General features: G+C 35.8%; 1 protein-coding gene across 1 annotated transcript in view; it reads left to right on the plus strand.

The window, feature by feature from the left end:
* Positions 1-22,643, plus strand: part of LOC145255623 (corrinoid adenosyltransferase MMAB-like) — a 168,660-nt gene extending 146,017 nt beyond the window's left edge. The window contains exons 8-9 of the mRNA XM_080114144.1: positions 1,849-1,908; positions 22,054-22,643. Of these exons, the coding sequence (XP_079970270.1) occupies positions 1,849-1,908; positions 22,054-22,147 (154 nt within the window). The 3' untranslated portion in view covers positions 22,148-22,643. The remainder of the gene's footprint in view (positions 1-1,848; positions 1,909-22,053) is intronic.
* The last annotated feature ends 1,953 nt before the right edge of the window (positions 22,644-24,596 follow it).

The following is a 24,596-nucleotide window of genomic DNA, read 5'->3' on the forward strand; positions in this document are numbered from 1 at the left end:
CATACATACATACACATACATACACACGTGCAAACATACAGAAGATGGTCATTGGCATCGATGCAAATAAATGTATACACGCATACATACATATATATACGCATCTATAAACATATGCACATATATATCTATATACATACACAATGCATAATACACATGCATACATATACATACCCACATGCATACATATACATACATATACATACACATATGCACATATATATACATACACTTACCTACATATACATACACATACATATATATGCATTCATACAAATACACACATACATTCACATGCACATATACACGTACATATACATACATACACATGCATACATACGCAGACACATATATATGCATACAAACATATATAAATGTATATACATACACACACAAACATATATACATACATGTAGACATAGATATACATACATATACACACACATGTATATATATCAATACACATATACATACATATATACATAGATACATATAATGATGGCAGATCAATTGTTACATGCATCCAGCATTTCAGGCCTACACACGTCACAGCTTTTTTATCGCCACAGGACTATTTTTTTTTTTTATAGACAAATGCCTGAGGGAGTATCTATACAAAGATGATGTTACAGAGTTTTAGCTTTGTACGACATCTAAATCTCTCTCTCGGTTCAAAATATTGACATCCAGCAACAAGCAAGAGCAAGATAGCCAGCAACAAGTCAAACTGCAAACCAGCTTAATGTGGGTACTGGTCTCCCACTTTGTTTTTTTTTAAATCAGAGATTTGCTTCTCCTAGAGGGGTTGCCTTCACCACAGCTTACGGAAGCCCTCTCCACCCCATACACATATGGAAATAAACACATGCATACATACAGATGTATGCCAACATACATATGCATGTGCACACACATGCAAACATACACACGTAGAAGCAGACATATACACATATACATATACATGCATATACATACGTACACATAATACACATGAAGGAGCATTCCAAAAGTCATAAATACTCAATGATCAGGACGATGATGATGGTGATGGGTATGATTAAATGAGTTTGACAAAAAAAAATTAAAATAAAATTAAAAAAAGATAGCATATACATATAAGTACGCACATGCACTCAGTACATATACACACATAAAAGAAAAATTAAGAATTAAATAGTAAATAAAAATGAAGAAACGCGTCTTTAACTGTCTAATATTTGGAATTCCAAGGATATTATTTATTCCAAGAGAGAACAAAAATTTAAAGGATATAAGATGTTATGAGGAGAGACGCTATGAATTCATTTGTAAATCAACGGCTATTTCTCGTTCTGAAAAAGAACGAAAACGTCGTTTCAAAATTCAACTGAACGGAGACAGAAATGAAACGCTCCTTTTTATTAATTTATATATTGATATGTACATACACATACGTATACAAACAAATACTCACATGTACAAATATATACATATATATATACACATAAACGCATGCATATATATATATATATATACTAACAAATACACATGCACATACATAAATATTTGTGCATATATTTACACGTAGAGACAGCTATACATGTATGCACAAGTCTACATAAGCGAATGTAGGGATAGAGAGAGAGAGAGAGGGACGGGAAAAGAGGTATAGTTGTGCGAGAAATACATATATATATACATAGAAAGAGAAAGTGTTGAAGGAGAGAGAGGTTTAAAAAGAAAGATGGTACCTAGATTTTAAGTGTTTTATTTTTGTTGCTCATGACCCCAGGCAACGCTGGGTAGCCATGCAAGTTAGTATATTAAAAGCCAGTAAGCAAGAAATTCAATCTATGATTTATCTTTCAGAGTGACACCTTTAGTACGAGCTGGCGAAATGGATACAGCACCTTTGCAGTACTTGAACAGGTAAGACATAATCCATATAATAAAGTAAAGTCAATTTTTCCCCTGTTACATTGAACATTATAGCTTTTGAATCCAAGCTTCAGCTTCACACACTAATCTGTTTCTGCCGGACACATAAAGCCAATCTTCTATGCCCCCCCCCACCAAAGTAAGAGGTAACGCCTGGGAGAATAGTTTCATGATGAATGAACATATACCATGTGTTGTATTATTGATGGGAAAACAATATGTGAATATAAAAGAAAGAACAAGGGAAGCATGCATGGTCCCCCGTGAGTGCATAGTGAACAAGGCATAAAAAATGACTAAGTTCAGCATTTTTCCCCCCTCCCATTTAGCCCCAAAATCCCCAGGGGATGTCAAATCCTGGTGAAAATGAACAAACGGTGCAGTTTTAGGCCTTAACATGGAGTTCTGCTCCATAAAAAAAAAAGAAATGACTAAGTTCATCATTTGCCCCCCCCCCATTTATCCCCAAAAGTCCCCAAGACCTTAACATATTTAAATTTGAGTTCAGCATCATGCAAAACTGCTAAATAGACATACACAGAAAATCTTGGGCAAATATGGTAAAATAGTCCCAAAAATGAAGTGTTTTTATCAACCCTAAAAGAGCCCCTGGGACACACCCAAGAGTTAACGCGAAGTATAGACAAACAAAATTATATAGGGATCAGTTAGTTACAACTTTTCAGAAAGTTTTATAAAAATCCAAGTCATCAATTTCTTGTTAATAAACACAAAATTATCAATTTTAGCCATTTTAACCCTAACCGGCACACCCACGGGGAGGGGGGGGGGGAGAGTTTTCCCGGAAAATCCATTCTGTTACTTTTTTACTCATATCATAGCAAAATTTCCAAAAAATTCGAAGGCGTAGTTATTGAGAAAAGTGAGGACGAACGAACGGACAAGGGTTAATTTACAGGTTCACCCACCCCTTTTGTCGGTGGGAGGGGGGGGGACTAATAAAAAAAGAAACCAATTTCTTTGTAAAGCGTGGTTAATTAGGCTTTCCTGTTTTATTTGTCCTCTTGTTTCTCTCGAAGAATAGCGCAATCGTGGATTAAGGGATTTTCTGTAAATTTTTAGGATATTTAAAAAAATTAACTTTTAGTTTACAGAGAGAGAGAGAGAGAGAGAGAAAGAGAGAGAGTGGGAGGTGTAAATAAAATAAAAGATAGAGAATGGCAAGCAATCAGTTTTGTTTAATCAAATAGCAGACGAATAGAAAAAAAATGACTTCTACAACAGCTAGCCTTTATCGTCCGTCGATATAACACAGAACCTATTTTTTGCTACAACATAAATTATTTACTAATGCATTCGATGCAGAGAAAACTAATTATCAATAATTTCCCCCACTCTTTATCTGTGCCTAAACCTAAACATAGATTCCATGAACAAAGCTTCTTTCTTAGAACTGCACGCCTGTGGAATTGTCCTCCGTTTTCCTGCTTTCCGGCTGACTACAATATGGTTGTGTTCAAGTCTAATGTAAATAAGTTCTTGATGAGCCGTTCTATATAAGTTATCAAATTTACCAAATTTTCATTACTAATGATTACTATATTGTCCAATGTCTACTGTACACTCTTTAACCCTTATCCTTGAGTCGCCTCTTGGCTTTGATAAGTGGTGATGCCTATGTAAAAAAAAAACCAAAAAAAAACAAACTCATGATTGTTTGATTGTGGAGGAATTGTTGAGTGCCCATTATTTACTACACTGTTGTAGATTTTCCAAAAATCACAGGTTCCTAATTTCTGTGCTTTGATGTGTTTTCTGGTGGTTTCAGTGTATTCTCTCTTAGCTGTCGCTATTTCTCTCTTAGAATTAATTCTAGCTTCTATAAACTTTTGTCTGTTTGAACTAGACTTATCTCGGTGAAATCTGCAGTATACATGCTACCTTTGAGCAATGGCAGCTGCACAAGTAGAAGTAAACCATTGGGGAGAGTGAGGCTTGCTATAGAATTGATTGTCGCTATTTCTTCTGATGAATTAAGGGCAAAATAGATTCACTGATTGATATAATAATTAAGTGATTGATTTTGTGCTACAAAACAGATACTGCTAAGAATTGTAACTGTCAACAGAATTAAAGGAATAAATTGTGAGATGGTCAATATCATGAACTTTGGAATATAGACTTTTTTCATTCATTTATTATATATATATATATATGTGTGTGTGTTTGTGTGTGTGTGTGCGTGTGTGTGCAAGTTGTGACTCCTGATTTAAAAGGATACAATACTAAATGTTTCCTAATTCGTTCATTAGGAATTGTGTCATTCCTTTATTCGATGGACAATGGAAGCCCAAACTTGATTAAATGAGCCGCAAACAACAAAATCATAAGGTTGATTTATTTCGTGACCGACTTTATAATCCTTAGATTTTTTTCTCAGCAGGGGACTAGATTGTGGGGGTCAAAAATGTTTAATAGTATAGAAGGGATCAGTCCAACCTTGAAATCATTAATTTATGATATTCAACCTTTTATAGCTATAAAGGACTTAATCTCTCTCTTTGTATTTTTTATGGAGATCGCACCAGACAAGGCATAAAGTCGTTTCATGTAAGGAGTTTAAAGAAACTAAAGATGATTATCACGAAAACAGAAGTTGCCTATTGTTCTTAGTCTTGAAAACACAAAGGTTATAGGCAGGAGGAAAACAGTCAGCCGAAAGAGAGTTCCACAAACCTGTAATTCTTGGAAAGAAGCTACTGGAATAGGTTGGTCGGTTGTTTTTGTTTTATGGCATATCAACCCTTTTCAGGTTATTTAATGCCGAATCCAGTTATTTTGAAGAAAATATTTTTAATAGAATATATCTGGGTTTTTTTTTTGTTTTTTCAAGTCGGTTTCTATTTAACGCATAGTTGGGACACTAACAGGTACTACCACTCCAGATTAGAGTGGACCTTGGAGCAATGGCAATTAAAGGGTAGCTCCACACTCCCCAAAGCCCGTAAGCTGAGGCTTCACCATCAGATATAGTCTAAGGTCATATCCAGGACCTACTGGAATAGGAAACTGTATTACAATGAGTTATTAAAATAGCAAATTTCTGGAGACCATAATATTAATGAGTCAAACGAGCTGCAACAAAGGAAGTGCGAAACAGATCAGTCAACTCTGAAGAACACATGCCATAATAGTATTTATAGAAAAGACTCAGACTAGCAACATCACGTCTGTGAAAGAGAGGTTGCAATGGAGAAGGGAAGGATGGGGCCAATCAAATTACAGATACTTTTCTGCAACTCATCTAGAACTTTCAAATGGGACACAGATTCACCTGCAAAAATATGACAAGAGTATTTCTGATAGTAGAGATAGAGAATAGCCTCAGGTGTGAGAGTTTAGAGGGATAGAGAGTATTTATTTTTTTAGAGGGATAGAGAGTACTTATTTTTTAGAGAGAGATAGAGAGTACTTATTTTTTAGAGGGATAGAGAGTACTTATTTTTTAGAGGGATAGAGAGTACTTATTTTTTAGAGGGATAGAGAGTATTTATTTTTTAGAGGGATAGAGAGTACTTATTTTTTAGAGGGATAGAGAGTACTTATTTTTTAGAGGGATAGAGAGTATTTATTTTTTAGAGGGATAGAGAGTACTTATTTTTTAGAGGGATAGAGAGTACTTATTTTTTAGAGGGATAGAGAGTACTTATTTTTTTAGAGGGATAGAGAGTACTTATTTTTTTAGAGGGATAGAGAGTACTTATTTTTTAGAGGGATAGAGAGTACTTATTTTTTAGAGGGATAGAGAGTACTTATTTTTTTAGAGGGATAGAGAGTACTTATTTTTAAGAGGGATAAAGAGTACTTATTTTTTTAGAGGGATAGAGAGTACTTATTTTTTAGAGGGATAGAGAGTACTTATTTTTTTAGAGGGATAGAGAGTACTTATTTTTTTAGAGGGATAGAGAGTACTTATTTTTTAGAGGGATAGAGAGTACTTATTTTTTTAGAGAGATAGTGAGTACTTATTTTTTAGAGGGATAGAGAGTACTTACTTTTTAGAGGGATAGAGAGTACTTACTTTTTAGAGAGATAGAGAGTACTTATTTTTTTAGAGAGATAGAGAGTACTTATTTTTTAGAGGGATAAAGAGTACTTATTTTCTGAGAAGCAGAGTGATGAATGGATTTGATATATCCAGGAAAGATTTTATGAGAAAAACAAAAACAAGAAGTTTTAAAGTTATGTCTTATAGTCATCCATAATCATCTATATATATAAAAGGCAAAATGTGTGGTAGTGTGTGCACATTTTGTGTATGTCCGTCAAAGGCTTTTTTTTTTTTAGAGGGGTGGGGGTCACTGTTTCTTAAAACTTTTTATATACTCTCTAGATTGTGGTATCTCTGATTCACGAAACGAGGTCGTGTGTATCTTTAATTTGGACGACTTTTACATGCTATTTTCGCGATTTTTTAAAAATCTCAGCGTGTTTGTTTTGCTTTTCCGTATATAAGCAAAATTGAATCTGTAGAAAAGGCAGCGCCCTGACACTTGTGCCGGGGACGTCTAGAAAGCGATGAGCTTTGATCAATGCAGCCCAAACCAGTCATATCAGACAATTGCTATTTATTTGGGCACTCTCCTCTTTATGGGGAGCTGGTTTTCTCCAACGTCTTCGGGGAAACTGGCTTGCAGCCAAAGTTAAGTTTCTCTTATCGCGTGATGTTTGACCTCATTAAATTTACGCACCTGTCACTTAAATTTTTAATCGTTTAATTTCAACCATTTTCAATTCCGCTGCCCTCGTAGCGTCAAAGTAAGTTATCAGGCTATTCACCTCAAGGCTTCGGCTCGAGCCTACCTACCTATCAAAGATTTTTTTTTCTTGCAGCCGAAGTAAAATGTCCTCTATGGCGTGATGTTGACCTCATTAAATTTACGCACCTGTCACTTAAATTTTTAATCGTTAAATTAAAACGCTTTTCAGTTCCTGTCCTGTCGTGGCCGAGCGGTAAGATGTTAGGGTTTTTCACACTTTCTTTTACACCTTCGCCTCAAGGCTTCGAGTTCGATTCTACCGGCCTCCAAAAACTTTTTTCTTTTACACCGACAAACACCCGGGCAATGCCGGGCACCCATGCTAGTCTTCTATAATATATAAATCTCATCTGTCTGTTTAAATGTATGTATGTATGTTTGTATATCTGCCTAAAACTTTAGACAGAGGCGACAGATTTTCATGAGATTGGTATCGTTTTGAAACTCAACCCTTCAAACAACAAATATTGAAAAATTGGCTAAAAACATTAATTCCTCCACCCTCAGCTGGTCACTTTTCTACATGGAGGGGTTGCTTTTATCGCCGATATTTTCGAAAGTCATCCCCCTCTTTTTCATTGACTTTGATTAGCCTTAATTTAAACCTTTGCCGCTTCTGGTTTATATAATAATAATCATGTTGACACACCGGTTCCCGTCTGATCACCGAAGTTAAGCAACATTGAACTTGATCATTGTTAAAATGGGTGACCAATTTGGCAATTCCAGGTGCTGTATGTAGGAAGACGTCGTCATCTCCCCTAATGGGGATATACATGCGACTGGGGACCGCTTGTGAATTTCATACTCCCATGAAACTTTCTCCTTTGGAGGAAGCCAGTTAGACCCAAATAGGCTTGGTGCTGACTGCACACACTTCCGGTTTGGCGATGGACGCAACAGCAAAAACGTCATGTTTTGGGTTTTTTTTTCATGTTCTTTTCCTCCTTCTCAAGACGGGTTCGAGCCTGCCTACCTACTACCATTCTTTTTTCTCCCAAAACACAACTCCAAACACCCGGGCAACCAGGTTAGTTTTCTATATTTGCTAGACGGAATAAATATATTAAAGATTGTCTCTTACAATATTATTTTATTATTTGTATTGAACTATGTAGCACAATATTACTTTCTGAGTATTTATTAATTTATCTCATTTGGGTTAGTTTTTATATACAATTCTATTTGCATAGAAATGTTAATAAACTCATATTTGCTGCCTATGATTGTTTTTTCTGTCCAAGAAACTATTTTTTTTTTTTGCGCTATCCAAAAAGATATCAACATTATCAAAGCATAATTGTTGATTAAATATATTCCACATTCTGTTAAATTTCCACAGGTCCTGCTAGTTTTTAAAATTTCACAAAAAACAGAAGTATCTTAATTATCATGCTGGCAATCTTTTTTTTTTTTTTTAACCCATTTTGTATGAAACTAAATTAACATTTACATCTTTTATGCCTAGTGCTCAAAAATTCTTAATGATCGGTTAACTAGTTTAGGAATGAATCCTATACATGCAAATATAAAAAAACATTAGCAGGCCACCCGACCCGGCACAGCCGGTCATAAAATACGCTTAAATATGATATTTGTATTAATGCATATTTTGGATGTATTATTATACAAGCGAGGCGTCAAAAATCGAAAATCACACAATACTGATATAAAAGCACTCAATAAATGTCGTCAACCATTTTTTTTTTTTTAAATTACCTCTTCAGGATGTCACAGATTTGATGAAAGTTTTTTTCGTGTGGAACGAACGGGATTCGAACTTGGCACACCCAGCTTTTCAGTCCGTGTCATTAACCACTTAGGCGCCACCACCATCAGTATTTAAAAATATATTATTTTTTTTTATAAAAAAAAAAAAAAAAAAAGAGAGAGAAACAAATATCAGATTGTCTGTGGCGATAAGTGATAATTGATACAATATAGCCTGCAAAACAAAAAGACGGAAATAATAACGAAAAATTGATTTCGGGGCGAGGGAGGGGACTGGGGAAGAAAGAAAAAATGCGGTTCTGTGATAGAGTCCAGGTTTATATTTATCTAGGGTCGGCACCCACTCCCCCCCCCTCTGCTAGACAATCGTATCTTCACCTCTCGCTGCCCCTGTCCTCCCGATGACGTTATTGTTCGCTGAGTGTAAGCAAATTTGTCTTTGCTTGTCCTGCTCTAAAAGTATCTGTCAAAAGAATATCAGATTATGGCGGCAGACAGTAGACATTATGTGTTTGTCTTCAAGTGAATGAGATATATATATATATATATATATATATATATATATATATATATATATATAATTTGTGGACGTAGCAAGAATGCATCCTTTGTTTTGTAACTATATTTATTAGCATCTGTATTATATTTATTGCGTATGTACGTGTGTGTGTGTATATATTACTGCGTATGTACGTACGTGTATACGTGTACACATATATATTTATTGCGTATATAGTGTGTACACATATATATATATATTACTGTGTATGTACGCACGTGTATATATTGCGTATGTGTGTACATGTATATATATATAGCGTATGTATGTACACACACACACAGTAGTAGCGGCCATAATATATGGTACAGAAACAAAGACATAAATAATTAAAAAAAAGTATAGCATGATTAGTAATGGAATTTTTTAGCGAATAAAAATTATGGTGTGCTGCACAAATATTGTACTAAGTTATAAAATTTTACATAATAGTTTTTTGCCTTTTTTAATAAAGATTAAATGGAACCATGGCCTACTATAATACTATGTATAGTAGGCCTACTATAATACTATGTATAGTAGACCATAGTAGGCCTACTATAATAATATGTATAGTAGACCATAGTAGGCCTACTATAATAATATGTATAGTAGACCATAGTAGGCCTACTATAATAATATGTATAGTAGACCATAGTAGGCCTACTATAATACTATGTATAGTAGACCATAGTAGGCCTACTATAATACTATGTATAGTAGACCATAGTAGGCCTACTATAATACTATGTATAGTAGACCATAGTAGGCCTACTATAATAATATGTATAGTAGACCATAGTAGGCCTACTATAATACTATGTATAGTAGACCATAGTAGGCCTACTATAATACTATGTATAGTAGACCATAGTAGGCCTACTATAATACTATGTATAGTAGACCATAGTAGGCCTACTATAATACTATGTATAGTAGACCATAGTAGGCCTACTATAATACTATGTATACTAGACCATAGTAGGCCTACTATAATAATATGTATAGTAGACCATGATGGAACAAAGGAAATAATCTGGACAAAAGTGAAGGAATGGTTTTAATGATTTTCAAAAACATTTAATTTATATCTTTTTAAAAAAAGATTCGATGCTGATTTTCTACAATAAGCAAAAAAGTTCGTTAATCATTATGACCTTTTTATTAAGCAATATGGTAAATTCTATACGCAACACACTGTGTTTTATGAAGAGAAAAATCTCACTATGTGTGAGAAGTTTCTTTACACGCACTCACTTTTATAGCTATACTAGCAGACTGCCCGGTGTTGTCCGATCGTAAAATACGCATAAATATTATATAGTTAAACTATTTGTCGACTTCTTTGTAGATTATTGGCTGGATTGAAATGTCATCTGCGACTAACACACACGGTTAAAATTAACAAAGTTATCCTTATACGTCGAAATCGATTGGAGAGTCTATGAGATGTGTATATTCATATATTGTGCAGGAATATATATATATATATATATATATATATATATATATATATATATTAGTATATTTAGGCAGCATTTTTTCTTTTATGCACGTTTCCTTAAATAGCACAGATAACTCTTGCTTGTTTTTCTTGTAATCCTCCTTTTCTCTTTTTCAGACCATTTTCCGAACTTTTTTTTTTTTTTTCGAGTGAAAAAAGAAATTTCCCATATCGCGAACGTTTTCGACCTTCATTGGTCATCCTCAGGCGAGTAGTAAAAAATAAAAAATAAAAAATGAAAATAACGAGATGAAATGAAAAGACGATTAAAAGACGATTAAAATCGCTTAAAATCACTAAAATACTCAAAAGCACTTGAGCGTGCCCTCTGTTTCGTTTTGCGTCTGGTTAATCGTTGGTTTATTAATGTGGATTAACAATGCCTCAAATATTGGGGGGCGCACCTCGCAATATGAGACAGTTAAAATGGCCGTGTTTTTTATTAATATGTCTCTAAATTCAGTTTTAGGGGTGTGGTGTGCTATGAGATGCTGATAGATTGAACTCTTCGGGGAAGACAGGTGGCATGTTAAACGACGGGAGATGCTGGTTCGAGTCATGCCAATGTACGAATTATTTTTGGAGATACATTCTCCTATGGGACATTTAAAGACGTACACAGCATTTCTAGTTTTCAGCATACTGCCATCGGATGTAGGGTTATTATTTATTAGTAATTGGCTAGTTTTAAATTTTTTGTAATAAATAATAAATCTTATTTTAGAGTTTGTTTCCATGGTTACGACATGTTTGTGTACAATATCTTTTATTATTTTTTCGTCTAATTTGTAATTCTCATGCATCTGGTTACAATAATATATGTTAATGTTATTAATTGTTCTTATTATTAATGGTAGTTAAAAAGTGTCTAATCTGCTGGTCAACTATGTAGTTTGGGAAGCCGTTATTAATTAGAGTTTGTTTTACGTTCGAACGTGATTTATAGAATATTTCGTTTGTGGAAGAATTACGTTTAGTTCTGTAGATGAGATTTTTTACGACGGCTATTTTGTATCTATCAGGACATTCGCTTTTATAATTAAGAAGACATGATTCCTTACTGATAGTTTTTTGTATGGGTGAGTAATAAATTTATCGGTGTCGACTTTTATTTCTATATCGAGGAAGGTGATACTATTGTTTATATTTGTTTCATGTGTGAAATTTAATATAGAATTATTTTTGAGAGTGGTTTTAATGTTTATTAATTCGTCTAAGTTTTCCGTTAATCAGAGTATATCGTCTTCGTACCTGACGTAGATGGATGGTTTTGATATTATATTAAAAACTTTGGTTTCTAGGTTGGGCAGCACAACGGAAAACAACGGGCCTAGAGCAGAACCATTGAAACACCGTCGACCTGGGAATAAAGGTTGTCATTTTTACTATTCGCCTGAGGATGGCCAATGGAGGTCGAAAACGTTAGCGATTATGGGAAATTTCTTTTTTCACTCGAAAAAATTGTTTGGAAAATGGTCCGACAAAGAGAAAAGGAGGATTACAAGAAATATAAGCAAGAGTTGTATGTGCTATTTAATGAAACGTGCATATATATATATATATATATATATATATATATATATATATATATATATATATATATACATATATGCCGCTCCCCATTTAGGGGGTACCAAATTGGTCAAAGGGAAAATTATTCCTAACTAGCATTTAGGTAAAAATGCACTTTTATATAAATAATTGAATTCATTAAAAAAGTATCGCTAATATAGTCATCCACATACAGTACTGTTTCGCTGTTTCACAGCTCATCAGTGTAGCTAGACAAGCAACTACCTCAAGCCAGGATCGAAACCCGACCACCCAAACAAGTCAGAGCTTCTAACCATTGCACTATTTGGCTGCTGCTATGCGAGCAGGGTCCAAATACCTCAGCTCAATTTGTTTACACAGAGAGCATCGCTTAATACGCTAATGGAAATTTCTCATATATCACTTACCAGTATGCTCAACCCAAGGTAGGGAGCATTATAGTCATCCACATACAGTACTGTTTTGCTGTTTCACAGCTCATCAGTGCAGCTAGACAAGCAACTACCTCAAGCCAGGATCGAACCCGACTGCCCAAATATACGTACATTCTTTTTAAAATAAATAATACTAATATACAACTAGAGCTCTTAAGTTTACATTTATTCTTTTTAACCCTGAGCTAGGCATATTGCCACTTGGACGTAAAGGACTAATATTTAGGATTATGTCTAACAGGAAACTATGGGGAGTTGAGCAGCGAGATATCTTCTACGTTACATTCCAACTTCTGCAGGCTAGTAGAATCAGGTTAGCAGGAAACTGGGAAGCAATTCCAAAGTCTAGCAATCCGATGGAAGAAACTATTAGAGTAGAAGGCTTTTCAGCATTTAGGGACTTTAATAGTGAAGGGATGGGATTTTGCTGCTTGTTGGGTAAGTCATGAGTAGGGCTAGGAAAACAGCTTATTCTTTTCATTATTTTGACTCTTGAGTGTGTATCCGTTGATATCTTACATGCTTTTATAGAGTGATGTGGTTCTTGGTTGATTAACTGGCAGGTATATACTCGAGAGTCAAAACAATGATAAGAATATTCTGTTGTCATCGCTCTAGTCATGAGTATGTATGTCAAGGGGGCACAAGTGCTATGAGTTCATCAGAGCACATGTCATTAAAGTACTTGTAAAATAAATAGCATTTATGTAAAATAAATAATACTAATATACAACTAGAGATTAATAATCTGTTGCTAGTCTCTCGCTCCTAGACAAGGTTCAAAAGAGAGTTGCCAATCTGCTAGGCCCTGAACTGGCATCTAAGCTTCAGCCTCTGTCCCATCGACGAAACGTTGCATCCCTCTGCCTGTTCTACAAGTATTTTAGTGGTAAATGCTCTGATGAACTGCTGACACTTGTGCCCCCACGACGTAGACACCCTCGACAAACCTGACAGGCAGCTAAATCCCACCCCCACACAGTAGAGATCCCTAGATGTAAAAGATCTTTCTACTCCAGTAGTTTCTTCCCCAGAACCGCTAGACTCTGGAATTCCATTCCAGGTCCCTGCTTACCTAACTGTACTGACATGCAGAAGTTCAAGTGTAACGTGAACCGACATCTTGCTGCCCAAATCCCAACATAGTGACCCAGCAGTTGTTGCCCCTGATAGTAGCCCCCTACACCAAAGTGGCAATGTGCCTTGTTTGGGGTGAAAATGTAATAAAAAAAATTTTTTTTAAAAAGACACAGTGATGCAAAATTGCAGCAGAGGTTGGAGCTTGGTTGATAGTGCGTGACTTATTAGATTTTAGATTTTTACGAGCGTAAGTGTGAGATGCACCCTAAGTGTGAGATGCACCCTAAGTGTGAGATGCACCAGCATGGGCGTAACAAGAACACTTCATGCATGGGCGAATTGTGGCTTTGCTAAAATATAGGATCCTCTCTGATGTGAGGAATTTTTCTAGCATGGTATAGGGAGCCCACTTTTTTTGCAACAGCCTTAGCAATGTTCTCACTATGTCTGTTGCAATTTATGTTGCCTGTGAATGCTAAGCTAAAGAGTTTGAAAGATGAACTCTTAAGTAGGGTTATTTGTCATGGCAATTGGTGGGTGGGAAGGTTATTTTTAATTGTTAAAGGAAAGAAGCTTAGTCTTCATAGCATTGAATGTTGCCATCGATTTATGGTCCCATTTCACTAGAAACTGAAGGTACAATTAGAGTAGAAGATTTTCCAGCATCTAGGAACCTTAGCAGTGAAGAGGTGGGATTTTGCTGCTTATCGGGTTGTTCTGGAGTAATCGTGGGGGCACAAGCATTATGAGTTCATCAGAGCACATTCCATCAAAATACTTGTCAAAATGGTACAAAGATGCAACATTGTGGTGATGGGACAGAGGTGGGAGCTTGGATAACAGTGTATAACCTATAAGATTTGAAACTCTTTTTTGGACTCTGTCTAACAGTGAAAGATGCACCAGCCCTCCATGTATGAACCAATTCTAGCTTTGTAATGATATAAGATGCTCTCTGGTGTGAGTACTTTTCTAGCATGATAGAGGGAGCCTACCTTCTTTGCAGCAGCCTTGGCAATGTCCCAGGATAGCAAATTTTTCATGGAGGCATAATTTACATGGGTCATCTAAATGTCTGCATGTGGTAGCTTGTCTTATTATTTTCCATTCGACTACCGGCGAATGTCCGCTTTCTTTGAGTTCCCAGTATTTATTCGCTAGTGTTGTTTTTATATGGTGTTTTTTATTTTTTTTTTTTATATTTGTGAAAGAAAACCCGAATAACAAGAAATATTACGTAGGCATGACTTCCTTAGATTTCAAAACCCGATACTATGACCACAAAAGTACATTAAAAAATTATGTAAATTATGCCTCCATGAAAAATTTGCTATCCTGTACTTTAAAGAACCCCAAAATCTATTAAACTGTAGACGAGAAATAGCAAATAATTGTGTTCACAAAATAAAACTTACTCTAGGATAGCGATACAAAATAGCTTTAAAACTAACAAAAACAATAGAAAACAAACAAATAAATAAATTAAATAAACATGAATATACATAAACGACCACATATATATATATATATATATATATGTGTGTGTGTGTGTGTGTGCATGTATGTGTGTACACATATGTATATTTATATATAAAAAAAAGAGCAGAAATGAGGAAAATCGTCTGCATTAAACCACTAACCTAGTTCTAAAACAGATCCTTTGTTCGATAAAATGCATGCCCATTGGCTGATAGGAAGGGGCGCGGTGGATACTAGAAAGCTGATTGGCTAACTAAAATCCTCAACATATATAAAAACGAGAAACAACCACAGAATTCGCGCATAAGCCTGACGAATCCTATAGTGGATGAAACGCCAAATATTCAGTGTAGCTTAATCGCCATATATATCTTATAAATTACTAACTAGCTCTACCTACGTATTGAGCACTTTTGAAGTAAATACTTAAAGTTTACGCATAAATCTATACCTTCGTATATTAATTTTATGTGAGTAAGAGTAAATGAAGTAGTCATATATATATATATATATATATCTATGGATTTAGGAAAACTCGTACACAGAAAATTTGTCCCATTTTGCTCGGTAGGAAAACTGGTCCCGTATTGAATAAATATCGATTGAAAACACATTTTATAACCGTTCTTGAAGGAGATATTGTTTTTAACGGCGACTACGCACCCTCTATCTTACTTCTACCCCCCTCTGTGTATCTTATACTATCTCTTTCTTCCTCACACTTCCCTCTTTCTATCTCATCTTTATTCTTAATTTTATTTTTTTTTACAAAGGCGTCACCTCTTATCAAGGTCAAAGGCCACTCGAGGATAAGAGTTAAGGAATGTAAGGTAGTAGTGTAGTAATCGTTAATGGTGTAGATTGAGTAGAATTTGATTATTTATGGGTATGGCTCAACAAGAACTTGTTTACATTGGACTTGAAGGCTACGATATTGTAATCGGCTAGGAAGAGGCGGGCAGTTCTAGGGAAAAAAGCTCTGTTCATGGAATCTGTGTTTAGATTTAGGCACAGAGAGTGGAGGTAAATTGTTTAAAATGGTTGTAGCTAGTTGAGTGTTTTTATTTTTTTTCGTGAAAATTTGGCAAGGGAGCCATAAATTGAAGCTCAGACGAGCACTTGCCATGAAAATAACAATCTCTTATTCACACACTTTCCACTTACTTATTTCTTCTTTCTTTCTTTCTTTCTTTCTTTTGCATATTCGCTATTCACCTTCACCCACTCCTTTTTCTCTTCCATTCTATTGTCTACTATCTCTCTCACCCCTCTCTCTACACTTGTATACCCTCTTCCTCTTCGTATCTCACTCACACTTCGGTTTTGCACATTATTTACCGACTGCCTCCTTCACTTCCTTCTTTTTTTTCTCTCTCTCTCTCTCACTTCTACCCTCCCTCTATCCAACTATTTTTGCATACTCCACCTCTCTCTGCATCCATACAGCATCTTCCCACCCCCTCTCTCTGCATTCATGTAGCATATTCCCCCCCTCTCTCTGCATTCATACAGCGTATTTCCCCCTCTCTCTGCATTCATACAGCATCTTCCCCCTCTCTCTGCATTTATACAGCATCTTCCCCCCTCTCCCTGCATTCATACAGCATCTTCCCCCTCTCTCTGCATTTATACAGCATCTTCTCCCCCTCTCTCTGCATTCATACAGCATCTTCTCCCCCTCTCTCTGCATTCATACAGCATCTTCCCCCCTCTCTCTGCATTCATACAGCATCTTCCCCCCTCTCTCTGCATTCATACAGCATCTTCCCCCCTCCCTCTGCATTCATACAGCATCTTCCCCCCTCCCTCTGCATTCATACAGCATCTTCCCCCCTCCCTCTGCATTCATACAGCATCTTCCCCCCTTTCTCTGCATTCATACAGCATCTGCCCCCTCTCTCTGCATTCATACAGCATCTTCCCACCCCCTCTCTCTGCATTCATGCAGCATATTCCCCCCTCTCTCTGCATTTATACAGAAACTTCTCACCCCCTCTCTCTGCATTCATACAGCATCTTCCCCCTCTGTCTGCATTCATATATCTTCCTCCTCTTTATCCCACACATATATCCTCCTCCTTCATTATCCACACACACACACACACACACACACACACACACACACACACACTACCCTTCTCTTATACTCCTCCTGCCACTCTCTAATCGAGAAAAGCAACCGGAAATCCCACCTCGTGCGCACGCGTGCGCGGACACACACACACACACACACACACACACACACAGAAAACAAAACAAAAACTTTTTTCAACTGAGTAGGATGCAGTGCTGGGTGGGGGAATGTCTATAAAACAAGCGCTCCCTTCCCCTCTTCCAGATTTAAGGGACACTAAATTATTTAATTGTTCACCAAGGAAGGATTTCTGACCTTCTCTAGTGGCAGAAGACTTGAATGCTACTAAATTCTAAAACATTCATTGGACCGATTCTTGTCTCCATTTTCAAGTTCCCCCGTCCCTACCCATCTCTTTTAAAACTCTCCCCAGACAAAAAAAAAAAAAAAAAAAAAAAAAAAGTCCCCTCTCCCCAACACTAATCCATGCCTCATAAAAACTGACTAAAGACGTTTCTTCATCATGTCAAGCAGACACCGTGTGGAACATAATTTTTTTATTTTGTTCTAGTTAGGAATGGAGCATTCTACCGGATGCCAGACATTGACCCATTATCTCATACATTCCAAAGGGAGGTTACAGTGACTAAGTGGTTACCAACACGGACTGACAGACAACCTGGGCGAACCAAATTCGAATCCAGGTTGTTCCACAGAAACGTTTCCACTTAGGGATATTGATAACCTTCACGTGGTTCATCCCATAAATACCCGACATCCTTTCAGAAAGCATTCTTAATAGAAAGATATCAGAGAAACGAATGCCAACAAAATTATCATCTTGTATGTTGCTCAACAACAACTACGTTTATACCGAAAGATTTTTTTAAGTTTTTTTTAAAGATTCTGTCTCTTTAAGTGAAATTGTTTGTATCTTTCTTGCACTTGGTTCACCGGGTATATTTGCGAGGTAGTTTTTTTTTATTCTTTTTCATGAGTCTGGTTGTTTCTATTAATTACTGGAATGATGGAGGTATTCCTAAGATTTCAGTTTGTTTTCATGTTGTACATAAGACTTTTTTTTTTTTACATAGGCATCACCACTTATTAAGGCCAAGAGGTCATTTGAGGATAAGAGTTAAAGAGTGTACAGTAGAAATTGGACAATATAGTAATCGTTAGTAATGGAAATTGGTAAATTTGTTAACAAGTGGAATGGCTCATCAAGAACTTGTTTACGTTAGACTTGAAGACAGCCATATTGTAGTCAGCTGGAAAGCAGGAAAACGGAAGACAATTCCACAGGCGTGCAGTTCTAAGAAAGAAGCTTTGATCATGGAATCTATGTTTAGGTTTAGGCACAGATAAAGAGTGGGGGAAATTATTGATAGTGTTTTCAGCTAGACGAGTGTTTCTTGTGAAAGTTTGGCAAGGGGGAACCATAGATTGAAGCTCAGTCGAACACTTTCCATGAAAATAACAATACAGACTTGCAACATCTCTTCTGTGAGATAGAGGTTGCAGGGAAGAGAAAAGGACATCTCCTACGAGGCTACAAAGTTTATTTTGAACTCTATCAAGGCAGGACAAGTCCTTTCTAGCAGCTCCTGCCCAGATGTGGCAACGGTATTCCATCCTTGGACGTACCTGGCTCTTATATAGATAGAGAATTGCATCAGCAGTGAGATATCTACTATATCTATTTATATCGATAGAAGGATCCCACCATTTTTCCAGCGGCCTTGGCAACAGATTTGATGTACGTGTTCCATTTAAGATCAAGAGTAAAGGTGAAGCCCAGAAGCTTATCAAAACTTGAGGCCTCCTCAAGACGAGAGCCATTCATTTCAATTGATGCCAGATGGGGATCAGAACGTTGATGATGTAAAGATAGGTTGGTTTTAGATGCATTAAAAGTAACCAGCCACTCCTTTCCCCATTGTACCACGTGCTAAAGATCAGAGGAGAGAGAATCGGAGAGAACTTGGTCGTTTACTGTCTTAAATGTGCTACCATAGATGGTAGTGTGATCAGCATAAATGTCTACGAATGATGTAAGGATGTGATTTGGAAGATCATTAATGTAGATCAGGAAAAGAGTTGGGCCCAGGATGGACCCCTGAGGGACTCCAGCATTAATACTGTGAGCTTCTGATTTTTGCTCATCAACTACTACTCTTCTGAACCTATCGGAGAGAAATGATTTAATAATTGAGAAGACATTTCCAGCTATATCATAGCTGGAGATCTTGTGAAGATGCCATACCCAATTTGGTATTTTGTTATCTTTTCCCTCTCAGCCCTGTTTAACCCAGCATCAATGGAGGACACTAACTTCTAATAAGGTTGCTACTTTCTCGTTCTCATCTTATATCACTATGTCAAGTTTAATAACTCCATTTTCTAAATACGTAGCTGAAGGAATTGTGTAGTCATAATCAATAGTGTATGACTTATTTCCGACTCTTCTTTCTGGTACATGTTCCCACGACTTGTTGCTGCATCCGATATTCAACTTTTTACAGATGGTCCAGTAGGGATATTTACACTCTCCATTTTGACGCATTGTATAATAGCCATCTGCAGCTGAAATTACAGTTGGATATCAGGTTGCTTACACTCTATTTCTATGTGGCAGAATCTGCACTTGTTATCATTGCTTAGACCACTCCTCTTCTTAAAAGCATTGGTCATCAAGCCTTGATCTTTGGCAGCTATTATGATATTCTCCCAATCATTGTGGAACAATCTTCTTTTTAGCCAGAGAGCCAGACTGAGAGAGGGATTTGGAGAGCCAAACCGAGAGAGGGATCCAGAGAGCCGGACCGAAAGAGGGATCCAGAGAGCTGGATCGAAAGAGGGATCCAGAGAGCCGGACCAAAAGAGGGATCCAGAGAGCTGGACCAAAAGAGGGATCCAGAGAGCCGGACCAAAAGAGGGATCTGGAGAGCCGGATCGAGAAAGGTATCCGGAGAACCAGACTGAAGAAGGTATCCAGATGGGCAGACTGAAGGAGGGATCTGGAGAGTCAGATAGTTAAGATGATTGATGCCTAAAATTGCCGAGCAAACCAATAAATAATAGATAAACACGTGGGGGTTCAGATAAAGCAACTAAAACTTGCCTCCCTCCACAAGAGGGTGGTCCAGAGGGCCAGACCGAGGGGAGATCAGAGGGCTAGACCGAGGGAGGGATCCGAAGAGTCAGACTGAGAGGGGATCCAGAGAGGGAGAGAAAGAGATATATCAAGAAAAAAAAAAAAAAAATTATGGACACTGAAATGAAACTGTTCTCTGAAATCGATCTGCACGGTTAAAATGCTATTTCAAACTTTAGTCTGACAGATCGTCTCAGATAGTATTTCAAAATTAAGTATGATAGAAAAATAAAAATTTCAAACTTTAACGTCCAACACAACGGTGCCACTTGTGTTGGTGTGAAAATTGACTGCCATTTTAAAAGTGCAAAATCAGTTGGAAATGCTAAGTGACATGATTCAATTCAAAATTCCCGATAGATTTCCAAGTTCAAAAAGATGCATCTGAAGATGGTCGGGGGTTACATTGGCTGAAACGTTTTAAAAATGATAGTCAAGATAAGAACAACAGTCGAAATTAAAAATTTTTCTATAAAACATTCGTAAACCTATATGAAAATATATATGAAAATTTTTTATGATTATCCAAAACTTATTAAGTTGATATCATTTACAAACATATATAAGAAGTCTATACCATTATCAAACATATATAAAAAGTGCATATCTTTTGCAAATGTGTATGAAAATTTTATATAATTATCAAAAACTTATTAAAAGTTTATATCATTTACAAACATATATGAAAACTTTATACCATTATCCAACATGTATAAAAAAGTTCATATCTTTTATCAAACATATATAAAAACTTTATAGCATTATCCAACAGATATAAAAAGTTTGTATCTTTTATCAGTAGATCTAAAGTTTAAAGTATACTGCTGAAGGAAACGTATGTCAAAATTTAATTGTCGGCTTGAATTTATTTCTGTCCACAACATCCATTGACCTTTCAAGAACGTTGGTCAAGGGGAATTTAAGCCGTTTGTTTCTAAACACATAAAAAAAATTTTTTAAAGTATAACTTTAAAACATTTTTGCTCGTCTCATTTATTTTTTTTTATTATCAAGCCAGGATTACACTTTGCAAACTAGGGTTCGAACCCGATTTTATAAAAGTAGTTTTATAAAACTAAGTTTATAAAACCATAGGCAATTAATAAAACTGTTCACACATGTATATTCTTGTTTTTTCCATTTCTAATATGAATTTTTTTTCAAAGTCGGTGCTGTCTTTTTTACATTTCTTTTTCTTCTCTTTTGACGGAAAGCATTTACCTTCGAAATGCCATGGCCTAAAGTGGTTTCTCCCTTTCTGTAACTCTTATTGACTTGATAATGTAATAAAGTTCTTATGTAACTTTACACTTTACATTAACTTATTCTTCTCTCTCTCTCTCTCTCTCTCTCTCTCTAATATATATATACGTTTTATTTTTTATTACCGTATTTTCTGTGAAGTTACATTATTGTTTCAGCTACCCGGCCGTTTTTTTTTTTGTTTGTTTTTTTTTGGCCGTCTGTAGCTTCCTCAGACTTTTACAGAAATGTTCCCATCATAACGAACATTTCTGTAAAAGTCTGAGGAAGCTACAGACGGCCAAAAAAAAAAAACGGCCGGGTAGCTGAAACAATAATGTAACTTCACAGAAAGATACGGTAATAAAAAATAAAACGCATATTTGCTCTATAACAGTATTGAGCACTTCATTCAGTTTTTATTAATTACCATTTCTACTATATATATATATACATATATATTTATTATTTTTTATACTATTTTTCCTACACACTTATTACTACATATATCTATATATAAAGTAATAATGCAAAACGTTCTTAATACTTTCTGTCTTCACAGGTTGAGTGATTTTCTGTTTACTGCAGCAAGATATGCAGCCTTCAAGGAAGGAAAACCAGAGACGATCTACAAGAGACCAGTTGAATCCTCCTAGGAGCATGAACTTTACTCTAAATTGCTGTCGCAATCCAGAGAATCCAATAGTATTTGTGTGTTAAAAAGGATCAAATATATTTGAGGCACCCCTGAACGAGTAACAACCAAAAAGACACATTTTTTTCCATATCATTTGAATTCAGACTACTATTTTCACAACATTTCAGTTAATGTAACCTTTGATCTTCTTTAGGTGTAGTTTGTCGAACTCTGAAATCTGCACAGAATTTCGAACATAACCTCTTATTGGGGTTAGCATGCTCTTGTTTCATCAGCCATGACTGGGTAGAAGTCCTAAGCAATTCACAATTGTATTTTGAGTGTCGGCCGCATTGAAGATTGAACCTTTCAACCTTTGTTGTAATTTTACAAGTAAATTTTACCAAATACTTTATGCACTATGCCACGCGTTTTTATACTTGTGAATTCCGGTTTCATTGTTACTGACAAAGGTTTTTATAAATAAAAATCCAATATTCAAAAAATCAGTTCAATAGACGGTTTAAATATCTTTCGATACATTTTTTTTTTCTCACCTGCAAAGCAACTTCTTTTTTATCGCCTAGTAACTTTGTTCGTTACTAATTCTGTATTTCTTGTTGTTTTATTGAGAACCATATATCTATGTGTGTGTGTGTGTGTGTGTGTGTGTGTGTGTGTGTGTGTGTGTACCATCGAATGTATATATAAAGACTGTATATCAGGCGTGTGCATATTAATTAAAGAGTATATATTGCTGTTGACATATAGCGGGATACATTCATAACAAAGGCGGATACATTTATAACAGAGGTTGAGACATTTATATTCTTGGTACATCGTGATGACTGTGATGATAATATCATATTATAATACAGAGTCATTACTTAATGATGATAAGAACAGGACAGACAGACAGTTCTTTTAAGATGATAGACAATACACATTTACTTTTCAGTTGGTGGAATGATGAAATCGAAGACAAGGTTTACAATTCTACCAACTGATGATGATGATGGTCAGGGATTCAAGCCTTTCTTTTATCTTATTATAATACGGAGCTGAGAGTCATTACTTAATGATGATCGGAACGGGACAGACCGTTCTTTTCAGATGATAGACAAAAATACATTTACCTTTCAACTGTAATGAAGACACGAAGACAAACAGTTTACAAAATTCTTTATTTATCCAGCCAGCTGAGTGATGAATCAGGAATCCAAGCTTGTACGACTACATGGTCTCCTCTTCCCCCCCCCCCTTCGCCTCCAAGGGGCTTAGCTCCGACTGTCTTCTCTCTAACTCGAACCCATCTCAATATATTGGAATTCTCCTTTCTTGATGACGTCAGACGTGTGGTCAAACAATGTGACTCCCTCACGTTTCAAATTACATGTGCGCATTGCACATGCATCCACATGCCTCTGGTAACAAAGAAATTCTTAAATTGTTTCATTTTTAACCTATTTATTTGAAAATCTAACCTATTAACGATATTAATCATTATTTCTCAACTGCATTGGGTTAAATAGAAACCGACTTGAAAACAACAAATATATTCTATTAAAAGTTTTTTCTTCAAAATCTTTGGATTCGGCATTAAATAACCTGAATAGGGTTGATATGCCGTAAAACAAAACCAACCAACCAACCAACCAACCCAGGGGGCATCAGCTCTCACTAAGTCGCTCTCCGACTCTCGTCTCCAACTCTGACTCTGACTAACTTCGAACCTATCTCAATACAATGGAATTCCCTCTTCTTTATGACATCAAAAGTGTGGTCAAATAATGCGGCTCTCTCACTTTTCAAATTACACGTGCGCTTTACACATGCATTCACACACCTCTGGTAACAAAGAAATTCCTTAATTAATAAATTAAATTCCATTTATAACCTTATTTATTTCAATATCCAACCTATTTGTTAATCATTATTTCTCAACTGCATTGTTCATATCTAATTCTGACATAAATAATATTTAGTTATTTCCAAGAATAATGACAATCGTTCTACATTCCTAAGATTTCAATATGTATTTTTTTAAACTTTGCTTACGGGGTTCGATTCTAACCTTTTCCAAATATCATTTTCAAACTTATCTAGTTTTCTCTTTTAATTACTGAGGTCTGTCCCTTTTTACATAACACAAGTTCTCAATAAAAATTAATTAGTTTTGAATTGATAGACTTGTCATTTTTTTCTTTGCATATTGCCTTTTCCCCTTATAATCTTTATATCTATAAAAGTGAGAATGTGTGAGGACTTTTCAACCTATATACTCGACAGATTTTTCATCTACAGATTTGAAATTGAGTATATAGGGTATCCAGACATGTGTAAAACGTTTTAATCGGTTTTCATCCAGAAAAAGGGCTGCTAAGGGGTCAAAATTGAAAAGTCGGTATGCAGGGGATCATCGGATTTTTATCTGTTTGTCAACTATTTCACGAATGCGCATGCGTGAA

The sequence above is a fragment of the Euprymna scolopes genome, chromosome 31, assembly GCF_053919585.1.
Source record: "Euprymna scolopes isolate OS-2025 chromosome 31, ASM5391958v1, whole genome shotgun sequence".
NCBI lineage: Eukaryota > Metazoa > Mollusca > Cephalopoda > Sepiida > Sepiolidae > Euprymna > Euprymna scolopes.